Consider the following 20,625-nt stretch of genomic DNA (forward strand, 5'->3'; position numbering starts at 1 on the left):
TGACTATAAGCCTCACTCACCAAATTTTACAAGAAAAAAATATTTGTACATATTTAAGCCGCACCTGACTATAAGTGGCACCCACCAAATTTTACAAGAAAAAAATATTTGTATAAGAAGAAGAATTCCATTTAAAAAAGAAAAATATCACTCCTTTAAAACAGAGTTAATTTCATACCTTTGGAAGTCAGGGCTGTCAGTGCAGCCGTACAGACTGCACATATTGGCAGAAAGTATATATATTTTGTTTAATTCAAGAAGTTCAAGAACTATTTACATATGTAAGAAGCTCAAATAAATCCAATGCTGAAGTATCTTCACCCATAAAGACCCAAACATCTACTGTCTACCAAAAGTATCTATTGATCCAGAATATTTAAAACTTGTTGATCCACTAATCCTATCAAAACATGTCAGTAATTGATGTAAAATACAGTTATTTGTATTTTCATGGTCATCAGATGTGACCTAGCGCTCCAAACCACCTTTCTGGTGTCATTCCTCAGACATAGGGTTGAAGATGGACCTGTGGAGTTGAATGAATGAAGAATTCAGAGCCAAGCAGAGCATTTACAGTTTATGGCAGGGCTGTCAAACTCATTTAGTTCAGTTCCACATTCACCCCAGTATGATCTCGAGCGGGCCGGACCAGTTAAATAATAAGAGTGAAAAAAGTAAAATTACATTATGATAATGTTTACATCTACAACGTTTCCTTAAAAATCTGAAAAACATGGACAACTTGAAATGTCATAAGAAAAACAAGAGCAATTTTAACAATATTCTGCCTCAGTTTATCAGTTTATCATTTACACATGTGCGTTACAACTTACATTACAATTATAAATACACAAAACATTTAATAACAGGCAGAATGTAGGTAAAATTGCATTTATTTCATTTAAGACATTTCAGGATGTTCATATTCAGGTTATTCACATTTTTTGTAAGAGGATAGTTTGTTAATATAAACGTTGTCATGTAATTTTACTTTTTTACACTAAAACAAAGATAAAATCTGCAGTTGTCATTATTTATAGGTTATTGTGATAATATTTTACTGGTCTGACCCAATTGACATCTTAGTCTGTATGTGAAACTTGAATTAAAATGATTTTTACACCATTGGTTGATGATTTCTTCAGTGTAATTTTTGCATTTCACAAATTCATCCTACGGGCCAGATTGGACCCTTTGGCGGGCCGCATGTTTGACACCTGTGGTTTATGGAGACCACAGGGAAATGTTGGAAAATGAAGAATTCCATTTAAAAAAAAGCTAAATATCCCTCCTTTCACACATTTGTTTACTCCAGAGTAGGTTTGAATAACAATGCTGCATCATGCACGTCGTACCAGCCCGCTCCACATATTCACACAACACAGTCATACCTGGGACCTTGTTGATAAAGCCCTGTAGATCGAGACGGCTGATATGAGTCGATAAAATGCCGTCACGCTTATCTCTGGTTTTCTGAAGTGCTCCACAAAGGTTTGTTCAAAGCCTAGTCAAAACTTGTTTGGCTGGGGTGCCGTTTAGATTTAGGTCAGATCTGCCTTGAAAGGTACATTGATAGCAGGTTTGTTTGGACGAAATCATGTTGAAACATGAAATGTGACTTTTTAAAATGACTGATGTAGACCTGGAGGACACAGATGGTGTTCTGTTTAGACCTTATGTTTAAAGGATCCCCATGTGAGATGGAGGAGGATCTAATTGTTGAAATGGAATGTCATATTCAGAGTTATGACTTTTTCTGTGCCATTTTAAAGCTTTACCAAGTCATTTTGGGCTCCACCTGAACCAAAAAGTAAAGTCATTCTTTTGGATCTGGTTTATTTATCATCTGTTCAAGCTTTTCCCATTTTTTTTTTCTGTCCAAAGATGGTTATGACGATCCAAAAATATGTGAAATTATGGCAATATGTGCTTTAGTCTTTGCAAAACTGAAATACGCTGTCTATATATAATGACTGGAAAATAAGAATTGCCCTGTTTTCCTGTTGGATATTTTTCTAAATGCATAATTCCGGCCTCAGTTCAGCTCTAGGGCTGTGTATTGGCAAGAATCTGCAAGAATCTGATGATACGATAAAAATAACAATACTAGGATCACGATACGATATATCACGATGTATTATGATACTGTTAAAAAGGCAATTTTTTGTTTGTTTCTTTTTTTTTAATAATGATTATTTCCTTGAGGAATTGAATTACATCAGAAATATGAAAAAATACGAAACACATTTTTATTTGACCACAACAGGATCTAATGTTATATCACAAAATGTTCCTGTGTTCAAACCGAAATTATGTTTTATAGACATTACAGTTTCAGATCCTGTTCAAATGTTCATATTCTATTAGTTCAGAACTAACATCAGAACATTATTTTTGTGCAATCCCAACAAAGGAACTAATATTATTTAATAAAAGACTGTTAAATTTAAATAATAATAATTATAATAATAATACAAATAACAATAAAAAATAATAAAATATATAATAACATACTAAAATATAAACAAAAAAGAAAGACACAAAAATGAACCTCCACAATATCTGCATTTGAATAAATACCTAAAAATATCGACACACTACTTTTTAATATCAATATGGTTTCGGGAAATGAAATATTGCGATATATTGCAGAACCGATATTTTCTTACACCCCGATTCAGCTCATGTGATAGTTGTTTTACAAAATATTGCTGTATGCATAAGAAGGTCATAACTATCACAAATACTCAGATAAAGCCTGTGCTTCTGACCAACCTAAAACACAGTGAATCCTTTAATAGGCTTTTATCTGGAAATGAATAGAAGGTGCATTGCTAAGATCAGGGTTTTCCCTCCCATTATTACAGTAAGTAACACAACACCTAAGACAAAATTATGGTCAGATCTTTTGAAGAAGCTTCCTTTCCAAGCCTTTTGGATGTTTTTTAATTGAACGTACCATTGTACTGCACTGCCTGTGCCCTGAAGTTTAGGGAAAATACTGGAACTCACACAGAACCTGAGCCTGCTGAATGCCTAAGGATAATCATGGAGTTGTGAAATTGTAATTGCTAGGTCTAAGGAACCCTGCTTCTGCTGTATCTTCCATTGTTGTTGCTCCAGGTGCATGTTCATTACACAAAGTTTCAATGGGCACATGCAAATTGGGGTGTCATGTCACCATTTTGTAAATTGTTTTCCATGTCTACACAAATGCATGTGAACAAGGGTTTTAAATGGTGTTAACTTTGGGAAACGTTGGGGGGAAATAATCAAATGGTGCTCAGTACTGTCTAAAAGAGCTTTTTAAATCTAAGTTTGTCACTGGCATCAGTTTTTTCACTGCCAGTCATGTGAATATGGTGTATATAAAGAGTTGAGTCTGAATTGTTTTAGTTCCCACGTTCCCTGAAGGGAACATGAGCAGGGGAGGTCCCCATAAGCCTTTTTGTTATGCTGTCACTCATGATTCCACGCCCCTCTCAGTTGAGGCCACGCCCTCCACGCCACATCAGGGCCAAAAGTTGTACAGCAAAAAAAAGAGATCTGAAAGCGAAAAAAAGATCTGAGAGTGAAAAAATAAGATTTGAAATTGTAAAAAATAAGATCTGAATCAGAAAAGATGAGACATGCAACTAAAAAAAATAAAACCTCAAATATTAAAATATATATGAAAGTGAAAAATGAAAATAAATAATTTATTCAAAAGAATTGCTTAAGTGAATCAAAATTATATTTAACCTGAAAAAACTTCATACACTTATTTTTAATTTGAATACATTGTTGTATTTTTTCTAAATTCAAGATCAAAACTTCAATTTTCTCTTTCACATTTAATTTTTTTCCACATTCAAATCTTATGGCCCCAGATTGGCTCCATAGTTGTGAAATTGTAATTGCTAGGTCTAACGAACCCTGAAGAAACCTGCAGTCGCTGTATCTTCCATTGTTGTTGCTCCAGGTGCATGTTCATCACACAAAGTTTCAATGGGCACATGCAAATTGGGGTGTCATGTCACCGTTTGGTAAATTGTTTTCCATGTCTACACAAATGCATGTGAACAAGGGTTTTAAATAGTGTTAACTTTGGGAAACATTGGGGGGGGGGGGAATATTTTGCACTAGCCTAAAACTTTGATTGCACATGAATAAGAAACCGAACATAAATGGAAATATTAGTTTTGTATCTGCATTAGTGCGGCTGAAGAGTCAATTATTTATATTTACAGAAGGGGCGGGGCCCTTCATGGCTCAGAACCGCCTACTTGTTCTTAATTTTCATTTTAGAGAACTTCAGTTGTTAGTCCAAAAGTACATTGCTATGTCTGAATATGCACTACAGTTCGTGTTCCCTTGATTTAAAAAATAAAATGTAATCACTGGCTCTACCATTGGGTCTTTTTGTCGCTGCCACCCTAGGGGAAGGTGAGGTGAGGGACACTCGTAGATGCTTCTCCAGATTACATTCTGAACCTTTAAATGGAACCCTAAACATTTGCCTGTAACAGATCCAACTGAGTCCACGGCCCCGCTCCTTTATTTCTTCTGGAGTGAATATGTTGTGGAACAGTTTCACATACTTTACAGGATGGATAGAATTTCCTGTTTTCTGTCGGCAGTGGCGTGTCCCAGGTAAAGGCCTGAGAGAAAGTGGCACCAGTCCACTGTTGAGACACATTCCATTCCAGTAGAGTCATGCACACTGGCACTCTTCTCATATGAATAAGAAGGTTTCATGAACATGTACGTGATGGATTTGTATTATAGTTCATTTGGAACTCCGATTTCACAACATTACATCAAACACAGGTGACAAACTGTTAAACACATTCTGTCATTTGGCTGCTGGCGTCTCTCAGTCAAAACGATAATGGAAGTTAAGATTAGATGATGACGTGTATTTGTGTGTGATTATGGTAGTTATATGACATATTTACAGATCAGGTTATTTATTCACATTGGTCCAATCCCAATTCAGTTTGTGGTTGATAGCCGCAAAAAGATGACCAAAGCCCACGGAACAGAACAGAGACGCTTCCAGCTGCTGACGGCATGGGGAATTCTGTCGCAAACAAAGCTGTTATATCTGTTTGTAGCGGCATCGATGACTGCTGATGATGTAACAGGTCTGCAAGGGTTGGACCATTTCATAGGAGAATGTTTACACCATTAACCCTTGCAACTCCATTTGAAGGGGTACTGCCAAGTACGAGGGTAAGGGGGAGGGGCCAAGGGGTGAACTGGGATTGGGCCATTGTGCTTCGAGAATATATTAACATAATGGTTCATTCTAGTGAAATAGTCGTAAGTAATGTAAAAGGTCAAGTGTAACAGGAATGGAATACAGTGTCATAGTTCTGTTGTCATTAGTGTATAATGACCTGAAAATAAGAATAATTGTGTTTTCGTTCCTTTACAATGAGCTCTTTTTATCCACAGAGGGAGCAGGGAGTGCACCATGTTCCTCTGCTGTGTTTTAAGAACAACAGTCAAGAATTAACTTCTGTTTTCTTTTTTTTTTTTTGTGACAGGTTGATGTTTAATATTTTGGATTGTGTACCATGGTTAATATCCTCTTAACCAATAAGACCAGAATGTTTTAAGCAGAAAAAAGTCCTATTCAGTTGGCACCAAGTGGCTTCCCTTTTTTTTGGGATAAAGCTTTACATATATAATAAAATAATAAAATAATCCTGAGTATATGTAGATATGTATTTGACCCCAGTGATAAGGTGCCATGCTGGAAAAATTGGAAAATGACTCTTAAAAGTGCTTGAATTTGACCTTGAAAAATGTGTCTGAACCCTGGACTTTATTCAGACCCTCGCCCTCACATGGACACTAAAACACTCCGTTAGTCCAGGAGTGAATGTTTTCCAGCTTGAGTTCCGGTAATCTCATCATCCCTGTGTTTTAAGAGCAAAAGTCAAGAATTAACTTATGTTTTTTGTTTTGTTTTGTTTTTTTGTGACAGGTTTATGTTTAATAGTTTGGATTGTGTACTACGGTTAACATCCCCAGAACCAAACAGACCAGAATGTCTTAAACAGAAAAAAGTCTTGTATTTGGCAGCATATTCAGTTGGCACCAAGTGACTTCCATTTTTTTGGGGGGGTTAAATTTTCTATTTATAATAAAATAATAAAATAGTCCTGAGTATATGTATTCCTGTACATATGTATTTGACCCCAGTGATAAGGTGCTATGCTGGAAAACTTGAAAATGACTCTTAAAAGTGCTTGAATTTGACCTTGAAAAATGTGTCTGAACCCTGGACTTTATTCAGACCCTCACCCTCACATGGACACTAAAACACTCCTTTGGTCCAGGAGTGAACGTTTTCCAGCTTGAGTTGCGGTAATCTCATCATCCCTATGTTTTAAGAGCAATAGTCAAGAACTAACTTCTATTTTTTCTTTTTTTTTTTTTTTTGGTGACAGGTTTATGTTTAATATTTTGGATTGCATACCACGGTTAACATCCCCCAGAATGTCTTAAGCAGAAAAAAGTCTTGTATTTGGCAGCATATTCAGTTGGCACCAAGTAGCTTCCCTTTTTTTTTGGATAAAACTTTGTATATATAATAAAATAATAAAATAATCCTGAGTATATGTATTCCTGTAGATGTGTATTTGACCCCAGTGATGAGATGCTGTGCTGGAAAAACTTGAAAATGACCCTAAAAAGTGCTTGAATTTGACCTTGAAAAATGTGTCTGAACCCTGGACTTTATTCAGACCCTCACCCTCACATGGACACTAAAACACTCCTTTAGTCCAGGAGTGAACGTTTTCCATCTTGAGTTGCGGTAATCTCATCATCCCTGTGTTTTAAGAACAATAGTCAAGAACTGACTTCTGTTTTTTTTTTTTTTTTTGTGACAGGTTATGTTTAATGTTTTGGATTGCATACCACAGTTAACATCCCCCAGAATGTCTTAAGCAGAAAAAAGTCCTGTATTTGGCAGCATATTCAGTTGGCACCAACTGGCTTCCCTTTTTTTTGATAAACCTTTCTATAAATAATAAAATAATAAAATAATCCTGAGTATAAGTGTTCCTATAGATATGTATTTGACCCCAGTAATAAGGTGCTGTGCTGGAAAAACTTGAAAAGGATGCTAAAAAGTGCTTGAATTTGACCTTGAAAAATGTCTGGACTTTATTCAGACCCTTGTTTAATATTTTGGATTGTGTACCACGGTTAATATCCCCTTTACCAAAAAGACCAAAATGTCTTAAGCAGAAAAAAGTCCTGTATTTGGCAGCATATTCAGTCGGCATCAAGTGGCTTCCCTTTTATTTTTTGATAAACCTTTCTATATATAATAAACTAATCCTGAGTATATGTATTCCTGTAGATATGTGTTTGACCCCAGTGATGAGGTGCTATGCTGGAAAAACTTGAAAAATGTGTCTGAACCCTGGACTTTATTCAGACCCTGTCCTCACACAGACACTAAAACACTCCGTTAGTCCAGGAGCGAACGTTTTCCAGCTTGAGTCGCGGTAATCTCATCATCCCTGAAGCTTTGTAGTGGAAGCGGTGGAATCATAAATATGCCTGCCTCACCGCCGCGGGCCGTTGCCGACGCGCTCGTATCTCTGTCATGTTGTTCATTCAGCTGGAGTGCGGAGCGGTGACCAACATTATCAGATGCCAGCGTAACTCACCAGAGACATAATATTTTCACCGTCTGAGATGAATGTCTGAGGAGGATGATTTTGCGCTTCTGTTAAATAAAAGTGGAGATTACTCAGCAAGGAGGTGTTGTTGATGTCGCCCCCCCACCCCCCTCCTCTCTGCTATCCTGGCAAAATCCACTGATGTGCCTGTTAGTATGCCAGACTCATCAGGAATCTGTACCAGCAACCACTGTCAATCTGCGCTCTATCCTCCCTTGGCACATCATATTCATCATCAGTTCTGGGTCACTGTCATCTCACCGGACCAGGGGAGACGACGCCAGCAGTCATTCGACATGTCACGTCATTTGTTCCAGGCGGCACAAGATGCCTTTTGAGCTGGTGTCACTCTTCTCATCCAGTCGAATAAATCCTATTTTGGAACACGTTCCTCTCATGACACAATCTCTTTCAAAGCCGTTTAGATCCTGCCGAGCCAAATAAAGTCATACTGAAATTCCCTGTGAAATCAACAGTTTTTCAGTGACGATAACATGATGAAATAGCGGCCAACGTCTAAACCAGACAAGTCGCTGATTATTTTAGTGAAATGAGCCTTCGTTCTTTACTGTTTTCCCAGACTATAGACAGCGATCCCCGCCCTGAACTGATGGGTGTCGAGGGAGGATGATGTAACGCAGGGCTCTCAAACTCATTTTCTTTCAGGGGCCACATTCAGCCCGATTTGATCTCCAGTGGGTCGGACCAGTAAAATAACAACAGAATAACCAATAAATAATGACGACTTCAAGTTTTTGTCTTTGTTTTAGTGCAAAAAAAAACCCATTCAGTTATGAAAATACTTAATTTATAAACTATCCAAACAAAAAAGATGTGAATAACCTGAAAAAACTGAAATTTCTTAAGAAAAATCGGTGCAATTTTAACAATATTCTGCCTCAGCTTATCATTTCTACATGTGCATTATGGATCAGATCTACAAAGACACTAAACCAGAGGTGTCAAACATGCAGCCCGGGGGCCAAATCCGGCCCGCCAGAAGGTCCAATCCGGCCCACGGGATGAATTTGTGAAATACAAAAATTATACTGACGATATCAACAATCAACGGTCTCAAAATCATTTTAATTCAGGTTCAACATACAGACACATACAGTCCAATTAGATTTCAAGTGAGTCAGACCAGTAAAATATTACCATAATAACCTGCAAATTATGACAACCCCAAATTCTCTCTGTTTTTTTTGGTGTAAAAAGGTAAAATTACATGAAAATATTTACATTACCAAACTATACTTTTGCAAAAAACATGAATAACCTGAACAAATATGAACAAATGGAAATGTCTAAAGAAAAGTAAATGCAATTGTACCAATATTCTGCCTGTTACTAAATGTTTTGTGTGATTGTAACGCACATGTGTAAATGATCAACTGATAAACCGAGGCAGAATATTGTTAAAATTGCACTTGTTTTTCTTAAGACAATTCAAGTTGTTCATGTTATTCAGATTTTTAGGGAAACTTTGGAGATGTAAACCTGATCACAATATAATTTTACTTTTTTCACTGTATTATTTTACTGGTCTGGCCCACTTGAGATCAAATTGGGTGAATGCGGCCCCTGAACTAAAATGAGTTTGACAGCCCTGCACTAAACACTGAGGAACAGGCCGAAAACTGTTCAAATTGTGCTGAATTTTCTTTAGACATTTCAGGTTGTTCATATTTGTTCAGGTTATTCACATTTTATCGTTACAGGATAGTTTGTAAATGTAAATATCTGCATAATTTAATGTTATTTTTTGCATTAAAACAAAGACAAAATTTGAATTTGTCATTATTTATAGACATAGTGTAGTATTTTTTTCACATCAAACCAGAAGAAAATATGGAGTCATTGTTTTTTGTCGGATGTTATACTATTATTGATCTGTTTGTGGAACCTGAACTAAAATGAGTTCCACAGCCTTGACTGTGGAATTTTTGCACTTTGTAAATTCATCCTACGGGCCGCATTGGAACCTTTGGTGGGCCGCATTTAGCCCCCAGGCCGCATGTTTGACACCCCTAATGTAACGGGTGGGTTTTACGGGGGAACGGTGAGACGGGTGGGGTTTTGTTGGTACTCGCTCAACACTCACGTCTGGAAATGGCTTTGACCTAATATTTATCTGTGCCTTCTCTGTTTGTCTGTCTGTGCGTCCCAGAGGCCAGTAAGCTGGTGATGTCATATGTGGCGGCGGTGTGTGGGAAGGGCCAGGAGGTGAATAAGGTCAAAGAACAGCTGCTTCAGTCCAATCCCGTGCTGGAGGGTGAGTACAGCGGCTCAGCGTTCAAGAGACGCCGACACACTCGAACTTCTGGAGGAAATCTCTTTGAACAGGGTGTCACTCAGTCTGAAGACTCTTCTGGAAAACCTGTGGCTAAAATAGACTCCTCTGGCCAAAACTAGGAAGACTTAAAGGGGTTCTGTGTAGGGCTGTGCACTGGCAAGAACCTGGTGATACGATACAAATCACAATACTGGGTTCACGATATATCATGATACTGTTAAAAAGGCAATTTTTTTTTTTTAATGATTATTTCCTTGAAGAATTGAATTACACCAGAAATATGCACAAATACTAAACACAGTTTTATTTGATCACAACAGGTAATCTAATGCTATATCACAAAACTTCCCTGTGTCAAAACTGAAATTCAGTTTTACAGACATTCCAGTTTCAGATCCTGTTCAAATGTTCATATTCTATTTGTTCACAACTAACATCAGAACAGGATTTGAGTTCAATACCAACAAAGGAACTAACATTATTTAATAAAAGAGTGTTAATAATAATAATAATAATAATAATAATGATAATAATAATAATAATAATAAATGAAATATAAACAAAAAAGAAAAAAAACCAAAAAATGAACCTTCACCATATGTGCATTTGAACAAACACCTAAAAATATCGATACAGTACTTTTTAATATTGTTTGAGTATTGTGAAATGAAATATTGCAATATATTGCAGAATCGGTATTTTCTTACACCCCTAGTTCTGAACTAATAGAATATGAACATTTTAACAGGATCTTAAACTGTGATGTTAAATATAATTTTAGTTTTAACACAGGAAAGTTTTGTGATATAGCAATAGATCCTGTTGTGATCAAATAAAAATGTGTTTTTTTATTTAATAAAAAAGTGTTAAATAAAATAAATAGATAAAATATAATATATAATATATAATAAAATGATAAAATATAAACAAAAAAGAAAAAAAAAAAGAACCTCCTCAATATGTTCAAATGTTCATGTTCTATTAGTTCAGAACTAACATCAGAACAGTGTTATTGTGCAATCCCAACAAAGGAACTCACATTATTTAATAAAAGAGTGTTAAATAATAATAATAATAAATTAAATATAAACAAAAAAGAAAAAAAACAAAAAAAGAACCTCCACCATATGTGCATTTGAATAAATACCTAAAAATATCGATACAGTACTTTTTAATATCGATGCAGTATTGTGAAATGAAATATCGCGATATATTGCAGAGCAGATATTTTCTTACACTCCTACTCGTGAGTGCTTCCCAAACAAACTGCAGGACAGAAATTTAAGTCCCTTTTTTTAATATCCCAAGTTCTTTCCAGTACACCTCACACATTTCTGTGTATATATAAATACATACGTATATATGTGTGTATAGTATATAATTCCTCGGCTCAGTCTGGCACAGGAACAGCTGTACTTTAATTGGGGCAGTGGACAGGAAATACCCACAAATGATGAAGCTGTACACCCGGGCTGAGTGGCTGCACAAACCATGCACATCTGCAAGAGTTTAGCTCCTGCCGTTCTAATTGCCCCGGCGCTAAAAAAGAGGCAGAGGGGAGCGCACTTATCCAGCTATACATAGTACATCTATGTCATGGGTCCTGCGTGACTCACAGCTCCACTTTCACTTTCTTTCAGGTTCTTTGTCGCTTCCATTCTTTTCACGTTTCCCTTTTGTTCTTATGTCTTTCTCATTGCATCTCCTTCGCCCTCAGGCTGTTGCTGAACCAGACGAACAGCCCACACATTCGCATTAACCGCAGACTTAAAAGCACATTAATCAGCTGTTATCAGCAATTAAGTAGTCATACTAAAAGTGCTGTGATGCATGGCACACTAATAGCGTTTTAATGTCGAAATGTACGTCGCAAAAATGAACACAGACCTCGCACCGGAGAATAGTCTAAAAGGTTTACGTATGTACATAAGGCACGGTCCAACAGCGCCATGTTTGACCAATAAATACACAAATATCTGCTCCTTAACTGCATTGTGTTTGGACCAGGGATGTAACCATATGAACATTTCATAGCATGGTTATAGGGACCAAAATTATCACGGTTACCATTATTATCACGATATTATTGAAATTGTGCTCAAAATGTTCAAAAAGTACTGATGCACACACTGAACTAATTTAACCAAGTTGTATTTTGAAAAAAAAAACAACAAAAAACAAAAAAACGAATAAAATAATGGGCACAATGTACCTTCTGTTGCAGAAACATTCAAATATTAACCCTTAGTGGTCTGAGTCTATTTTGGCCGTTTTTCAGTCCTTTTGATTTTGCCTTTATATACTATATCAGTGGTTCCCAACTTTTTTGTCTTGTCACCCCATTTTAACATCACAAATTTGTGGCGACCCCAGACATTCAAAACAGAGACATTAATTTGCTAAAATTAATCGTTTTTTGATCATGTAATAGTTTGTTATACTATGTTGCAAATAAACATCAATTTTAGATGACATTTAGGCTATATAATGTATATAATGCACCTTTTTTAAAATTTTTATTTGGAAAAGTGTGTGGTGTTTTAATTATAATGACATATATATTGAATTATTAAAATGTTTTTTATTAGTAATTTTATTTTTTTTGTTAATCAGTTACTAGAAATTTCAGGTGACCCCACGTGGGGTCCCGACCCCAAGGTTGAAAAACACTGTACTATATACAGAAATGTTTACTATACCCATGTTTGGTATCTCTTTTTTTTTCAGCACAACTTCATTTATATCATCTGTGTGTTATTTTTTCCACTTTAACCTACTATAGCAACACAAAAGGACAGAAAACACAAAACAATATGTAAAATCTGATTTGAAAAATGTATATAATTTATTGCATAAATAACACACAGATGCTTAACAAACCTTTTCAGGGACTTTAAAAGTGAATATTGGTTCCAAATATTAGGTATATACAATTAAAATTGTAATAAATTAAAACTATACTCAAATATTTGACATAAAAGCAGATCTTTACAAAGTTGTTTTCTACATAAAAGTGCGGTAATCAAACACGGTTATCATGATAATTAGAATTTAAACAGTAATACTAACTGTTGGCAACTTCACTGCGGTTTATCGTTATACCGGTAATCGTTCCATCCCAAAGTTGGAATATGTTTTTACAGTCCTTCGGCTCTCTTTATAATGAGCTGAAGGAATGTAAAAACATATTCCAACTGAAAAAAGTGTATAAAGACAGAACAATGAGATTATACGAACAGTTATAAGTTTTTGCATTTTGCTTCGTATTTGTTTTGGATCTTGTGACATATTTATTTCCTTTTTTTGGTCTGTTATCGTAATGGTTTTGCATCATTTCGTCATGTTGTGTATGGCTAACCATTAAGACTATTGTTATTTAGAAGGGGGCAGGAAATAGACACAAAGATGCTTAATGAACCTTTTCAAAGACTTTAAAAGTGAATATTGGTTCCAAATATTAGGTATATAAAATTTAAATTGTAATAAATTAAAACTATACTCAAATATTTGACATAAGGCAGATCTTTACAAAGCCGTTTTCTACATAAAAGTGTGGTAATCAAACACGGTTCTCATGATAATTAGAATTTAAACGGTAATACTAACTGTCTGCAATTTCACTGTGGTTTCTCGTTCTACCGGTAATCGTTCCATCCCTAGTTGGCGCCTCATGTTTGTTTGTGTTTGTTTATTTCAAAGCATGGGCACATATTGAATCCCTTTGACTTGACTGTGGCGTGACACAAGGTTCAGCCCTTCCTAAGCCGGAGCGCTTTGCCTAATCCATACAGAATTATGGCGCTTCATCAGTACAAATGGCTTTGACTTCCAGCCCCTGTGTGATTGACAGCCAGCTACAGACAAAGCTGAAAGATGCATCATATTTGTTCAAAAGCTTTGATTTGCCTTTATGATATTTCTTGATCAACACAATGTTCAGATTAGCGTACATTATGCTTTGTTTTGTAATGTTTTCCTCAAGCACCAATCTGATTTTCCTTCTTTTCAGCCTTCGGAAACGCCAAAACAGTGAGAAACGACAACTCCTCCAGATTTGTAAGTGTCCTTTCAAACTGGCAATTGCTTGTGTCATTAAATTAATCAGTTGCTTATTATTTGATTATGATGCATAGTTTGGAATTGATTTTATCTACATCTGCAAACGAAGGCGTGGTGTTTAATTCCATGTTTCGTCCCTCTCTGTATTTGTTTTTAATTATCTGCTGTGGGTTTTACTGATGACATTATAGAGTTGATGTTCCTCATCTCTACACTTCATTAAGTAGGATCAGTTGTTATGACAGAACTACTGGTTTGAAACCAGTCCACACTGATCTGGGCTTCAGACACTGTTAAGTAATGCACACGTTTTAGCGTCAAAGACAAACTGAGGGATAACGCTCACATGTTTAACTCCCCTCCAAGGTTCGAATAGTTTTGGATTTTTCATTCTAGTTTTGTTTAGTTTTGACTTTTTAATTCAGTTAGTTTTAATTTGTTTTTAGAGCAGGTTTGCAAGTTTTTATTAGTTTTAATTTTTTGTAAATGCGGGGTAGCTGTGGCTCAGGTGGTAGAGCGGGTCGTCCAGTAACCAAAGGGTTGGCGGTTCGAATCCCGTTCTGTCCTAGTCAGTCCGTTGTGTCCTTGGGCAAGACACTTCACCCTCCCTGCCTCCAGTGCCACCCACACTGGTGTATGAATGTTTGGTGGTGGTGGGAGGGGCCGTAGGCGTAAATTGTCAGCCACGCTTCTGTCAGTCTGCCCCAGGGCAACTGTGGATACAGATGTAGTTTACCACCACCAGAGGGAGAATGTGAGAGTGAATGAATAATGGGTCAATAATGTAAAGCACTTTGGGTGTCTAGAAAGGCGCTATATAAATCCAATCCATCATTATTATTATTATTATTATTATTAAATGCTTAGTTTTAGTTTAGTTTTAGTATTAATTTTAGTTTTGTCGTCTCTTTTCTCTTCTTCTCTGTCGTCGTATTCAAATAAATCCCAGACAGGACTCTGCTGTTTTCTCCCAACTTTAGTCTCCATGTTTCCAGCTAGGGTGAGGACGAGAAACCGACTCTAAACGACAAGCGATGGACTGTATGATGCCGCTAGCTAAAATTGCTAGAGCAAAATACCGTACTTTCCGGGCTATAAGTCGCACCTGACTATAAGCTGCAGGTGTCCACATTGTGACATGAGATATTTACACAGAAAGGTGGTAAACAGACAGATTATTTAAATATTTATTTCCATCCCTTACCTGCTTTTTTCCAAACAGTGCCTGTAACACGGCAGTAAAACAGTAGGAACAGGCTGGTTCAGAAACCCAGAACAGTCACTGATCTGTGTCTTCATCTTCCTTCTGCTCATTAAACCACTGCAGTCGTCTTCTTCAGTGTCGGAGTTGAACAGCCTCAGCTCCGTCACACTCCTTCTACATCTCTCCTCCGTTGTTGCTCAGTGGCACTTCGGTGCTGCAGCTCTATTTCCTTCTTTATAGACACATCGATTGCTTTTAACTTCAAAGCTGCATCATATGCATTTCTTCGTGTGTTTTCCATGATGAGGGTTTGTGCATGACACACAAAATGATTGTTCAAAGTTCAGATTCAAACTCCTCCTCTTCATCACCTCTTCCTCCTGTGTGTCTCACTTTTGCGCTTCCTGCTAGAGCGCCCCCTGGTGGCCGTTAGCCTGTAGAAATCTGTACCCAAGCTGCATCGCTGTAAAAGCTGCGGGGTTCAAAATGAGAAAAAAGTAGTGGCTTATAGTCTGGAAAGTACGGTAAATCGATTTCGTATCACTCCGACATTGACAAAGACGAAAACGAAGGGAATTTGATCCATAATTTTGATCCGTTTTAGTTTTGTAGACACACAATACAGTTTCAGTTCGTTATCGTTTTTTCTTTTCATTATAATTTTTATTTATTTCAGTTAACAAAAATGTTTTTTCAGTTGTAGTTTTAGTCATTTTGTTAGTTTTCGTTAACGATAATAACCTTGCTGCCCTCCTCTACCTCCATGAAGATGCGTTTTACTTCTTTTACCTCACTTCAACTCAAGTATTGCAGCCTTTGTGCATTTGATAAATGGTCTTTTGGTACAGCATAAAGAAGCAGCCCTTTAACCTGCAGAGCTGTTTATGCGCTGCAGAATGTGGACCAAGGCCAACACAAACCAACCGTCTTGTACTCAGTGCGCCCCAGCTCAGGAGAAACCACATTTTTGTACACGTACCCTGATTCTGACATTTTCAACTCAACAATTTGTTCATGTACTTCAGCTGAGCTTTTTACGGTCGGCTCTCATGGGTACCCTCGGAACATACTGGAGTTGAGGACGAGAACATTCAAAGTAAAACATTTGTGTGTGTGTGTGTGTGTGTGTGTGGGGGGGGGGGGGGGTCAATCATCAGTCAAATTTTATTAATATCACGTCACATCATAACAAAAGTTATCTCATGACATTTTCCATTTAGAGCTGCTCTAAACAGGACTCTGAAAGCAGTTTACAGAAACCAGCAGAACCCTCCAGGAGTAAACACTGGGTAACAGGGGAAGGAAAAACCACCTGGAACAGGTAGAAACCTGGAGGAGACCCCCGAGTCTGGGGTCTGGGGTTAAAGAGAGAGAGGAGAGAGAGAGAGGGAGAGAGAGGGAGAGATGGGGGGGGGACGACACATGGATGCACAGCAATATGAACTAGAACTGTTAAAAACTACAACAGCTGGTGTTAGAATCACCAATAACCACAACTAATGTACACAACTGTTAATACTACTACTACAAATACAAGTACTACCAGTGGATATACTACTACTACACATACAAGTACTACCAGTGGATATACTACTACTACAAATACTAGTACTAGCAGTGGATATACTACTACTACAAATACTAGTACTACCAGTGGATATACTTCTACTACACATACAAGTACTACCAGTGGATATACTACTACTACAAATACTAGTACTAACAGTGGATATACTACTACTACTACAAATACTAGTACTACCAGTGGATATACTACTACTACAAATACTAGTACTAACAGTGGATATACTACTACTACACATACAAGTACTAACAGTGGATATACTACTACTACAAATACTAGTACTAGCAGTGGATATACTACTACTACAAATACTAGTACTACCAGTGGATATACTACTACTACAAATACTAGTACTACCAGTGGATATACTACTACTACACATACAAGTACTACCAGTGGATATACTACTACTACAAATACTAGTACTAACAGTGGATATACTACTACTACACATACAAGTACTACCAGTGGATATACTACTACTACAAATACTAGTACTAGCAGTGGATATACTACTACTACAAATACTAGTACTACCAGTGGATATACTACTACTACACATACAAGTACTACCAGTGGATATACTACTACTACAAATACTAGTACTACCAGTGGATATACTACTACTACACATACAAGTACTACCAGTGGATATACTACTACTACAAATACTAGTACTAACAGTGGATATACTACTACTACAAATACTAGTACTACCAGTGGATATACTACTACTACAAATACTAGTACTAACAGTGGATATACTACTACTACACATACAAGTACTAACAGTGGATATACTACTACTACAAATACTAGTACTACCAGTGGATATACTACTACTACAAATACTAGTACTAACAGTGAATATACTACTACTACAAATACTAGTACTACCAGTGGATATACTACTACTACAAATACTAGTACTAACAGTGGATATACTACTACTACACATGCAAATACTAACAGTGGATATACTACAACAACAACTGTTAGTACAAATAATATAAACCTTCTGTTTCTTCTTCTTCTGTTTCTTCTTGTTTCTTCTGTTTCTTCTTCTGTTTCTTCTTTTTCCTCTTTTTCTTCTTCTGTTTCTTCTGTTTCTCCTTCTGTTGCTTCTTCTGTTTCTTCTTCTTCTGTTTCTGTTTCTTCTGTTTCTTCTTTCTCTTCTTCTGTTTCTTCTGTTTCTTCTTTCTCTTCTTCTTCTTCTGTTTTTTCTTCTTCTGTTTCTTCTTCTTCTGTTTCTTCTTCAGTTTCTTCTTCTTATTACTTTATTATATTGTGGTCAATCCCAATTCATTAACTGTATCCATAACAGTAAAAGGGGCAGCTTTAGCTAACATGGCTAGTATCCTGCTGTAGTCCCCGGCCTGATGACAATAGGAACCTTAAAAAAAAACATATTACAGCACATCAATTAAAAAGAGATTAAGGTAAGACAGATAAGAGACAACATAAATCAATAAAGATAAAAAGATAAAACAGTGAAGCATCAGTACAATCATACAGACAGCACTGTTTTTTTTTTCCCTTACCTACCTAATGTCTTTTTCCCTGAATAGTGTGTTCATGCCAGTTTATACCGACTCAAATCCAACATGCTTTTTGTATTTTATTATTTCCGCTTCCACACTAAATCGAACCATGTCCCTCCCATTGGCACCTATAAATACGTGCCGGTGCTCTGACATACGGACCTAACAGGGAGTATTAAAAAGGATTATGCCCCTGATCTGTTTATATTTAGGTAACCTTGGCATAAACCTTTAGACAAGGATCTGGAGCCTCCCCACAGATAACCAGTTCATGAACTCATCACAGACCCATGAATCAAACCGTCGCTTCATTTCGCTGAGTGCAGCCGGCTTACCGAGTTTGGCCCAAGCCCGCTCGCCACTTGAGTTAGGTCTGTTCTGAGGATCTGTCTGCTATTAATACATCAGAGAGGGGGGAAAAAAAAAAAAAAAAATGAAACGCACACACAGGACTCTCTGTTCCTGCTGCCGAGTCTCAGACAGAAGGAGAGAGAGGAGCTGAAATGGTTTGTTTTACGTCGTCCAATGGAAGGAAACTTGCAGGGGGAGGGGGGGGATGGGGGGGCTTTCCCACCACAGAGCCCAGATTTTTTTTTCACCGTTCCTGTGTTTATGATTGGCAGCTGGTGCTACAGTCATATCCGCACTTTAAACCTGAACGATTTGTCAATACAAGCTGTGTTTAGGTAAAAAAAAAACACCCCAATGCCTGTCTAGTGTCTGCAGGTAATACTGATCTACAAGTCAAATACTTCCAGAATAAAAGTAGTGATATTTTACCACATGTGAGCCACCGATAAAGAAAAATCCAGTCAAAAATGCAGGTTGGCTGAAGTTTTTTTTTTTCACTGTTCCTGTGTTTATGATTGGCAGCTGGTGCTACAGTCATATCCGCACTTTAAACCTGAACGATTTGTCAATACGAGCTGTGTTTAGGGGGAAAAAAAATAAAAAAAATAAACACCCTAATGCCTGTCTAGTGTCTGCAGGTAACACTGGTCTACAAATAGTGACATTTTACCACGTGTGAGTCACTGATGAAGAAAAATCCAGTCAAAAATGCAGGTTGGCTGAAGTTTCACAGATGCAGTCTTGGCTAAAATGTGAAATTTAAGAATTACGGAGAGAATTTTATTTTATTTTCAGTCATATATTTATTTCAAAACAACAGAAGAAGAGAGAAATAACATAACTCGACTGAAAAAGGCTCCAATTCCAATTCTTAGGTGTTACCATTGATGGTAAACTTGATTGGAAGTCGCATATAAACATGTTAAAGACAAAATTAGCTAAAAACCTAGCTGTAATCGGTAAAGTGAGAACTATAATTGATAAATATTCACTTCTTATACTATATAATTCTATCATTCTTCCATACCTAAATTATGGTGCAGAAATGTGGGGAAACAACTACTATTCAAATATTCATCCTGTCTTTTTACTTCAAAAAAAGGCAATAAGAATTTTTACGAATGCCCCGTTTCCGCTGCGTGGTATCGGCTCCACTTGACTCGGCCTTTTTGCATTTCCATTACAAAAAAGGACCTGGAATCTGGTACCCGGTACTAGTTTTTTGGTATCACCTCCGCTGAGATTCCAGGACTGGGGACCAGATACTAAAACATGACGTATAAACACTGCAGACCACTGACTGGTCAGACAGTTTTCTCTGTGACCCACCGTTTTACAAAAAACAGATGCAGAAGTGGACAGTAAATACAGCGGTACATGAATCCACATGATAACAGCCCAAAACTACACCATGGTCGGTCCAGGAGATTCAGTCTTTGGTGGCCGACGTAAAAATTCAGACGAGACAACACGCAACGAGCGAGTTTATCAGCAACTCTCTGAACAGACGACACGGAAGTAACGCGCCGCATCACTATGACGACCAGGTACTGAAAAGTCGGTAGTATCCTGTAATGAAAACGGTCTCCAGGAATACCGAGTCGAGCCGAGCTGGTTCCATGTAGTGGAAACGCAGCATAATGCAGATTTTTATGCACCAACACACACTATTTTTACAGAAGCTTAATTTGCTGAAAATCCGTGATCTTGTTGACCTTAATACAGTGGTAGTGATGTACAAGGCACATAATAATCTACTCCCTCCTTCTATCCAGGAGGTGTTTAAATGTAGGAAAAGTTGGCACAGCCTCAGAGGAACTGGCATTTTTAAAAAAGCTAAGGCAAAAAACAAACAAAAAAAAAGTAGATGTGTTTCTGTTAGAGGGGTTAATGTTTGGAGTGGC

General features: G+C 37.1%; 1 protein-coding gene across 10 annotated transcripts in view; it reads left to right on the plus strand.

The window, feature by feature from the left end:
- Positions 1 to 20,625, plus strand: part of myo1b (myosin IB) — a 194,257-nt gene that overhangs the window by 76,115 nt on the left and 97,517 nt on the right. For all 10 annotated transcript variants that reach the window (XM_030125371.1, XM_030125372.1, XM_030125374.1 and 7 more), the window contains exons 5-6: positions 9,856 to 9,960; positions 13,991 to 14,037. In XM_030125371.1, the coding sequence (XP_029981231.1) occupies positions 9,856 to 9,960; positions 13,991 to 14,037 (152 nt within the window). The remainder of the gene's footprint in view (positions 1 to 9,855; positions 9,961 to 13,990; positions 14,038 to 20,625) is intronic.

The sequence above is a fragment of the Sphaeramia orbicularis genome, chromosome 21 (genome assembly GCF_902148855.1).
Source record: "Sphaeramia orbicularis chromosome 21, fSphaOr1.1, whole genome shotgun sequence".
In the NCBI taxonomy this organism is placed as follows: Eukaryota; Metazoa; Chordata; class Actinopteri; order Kurtiformes; family Apogonidae; genus Sphaeramia; species Sphaeramia orbicularis.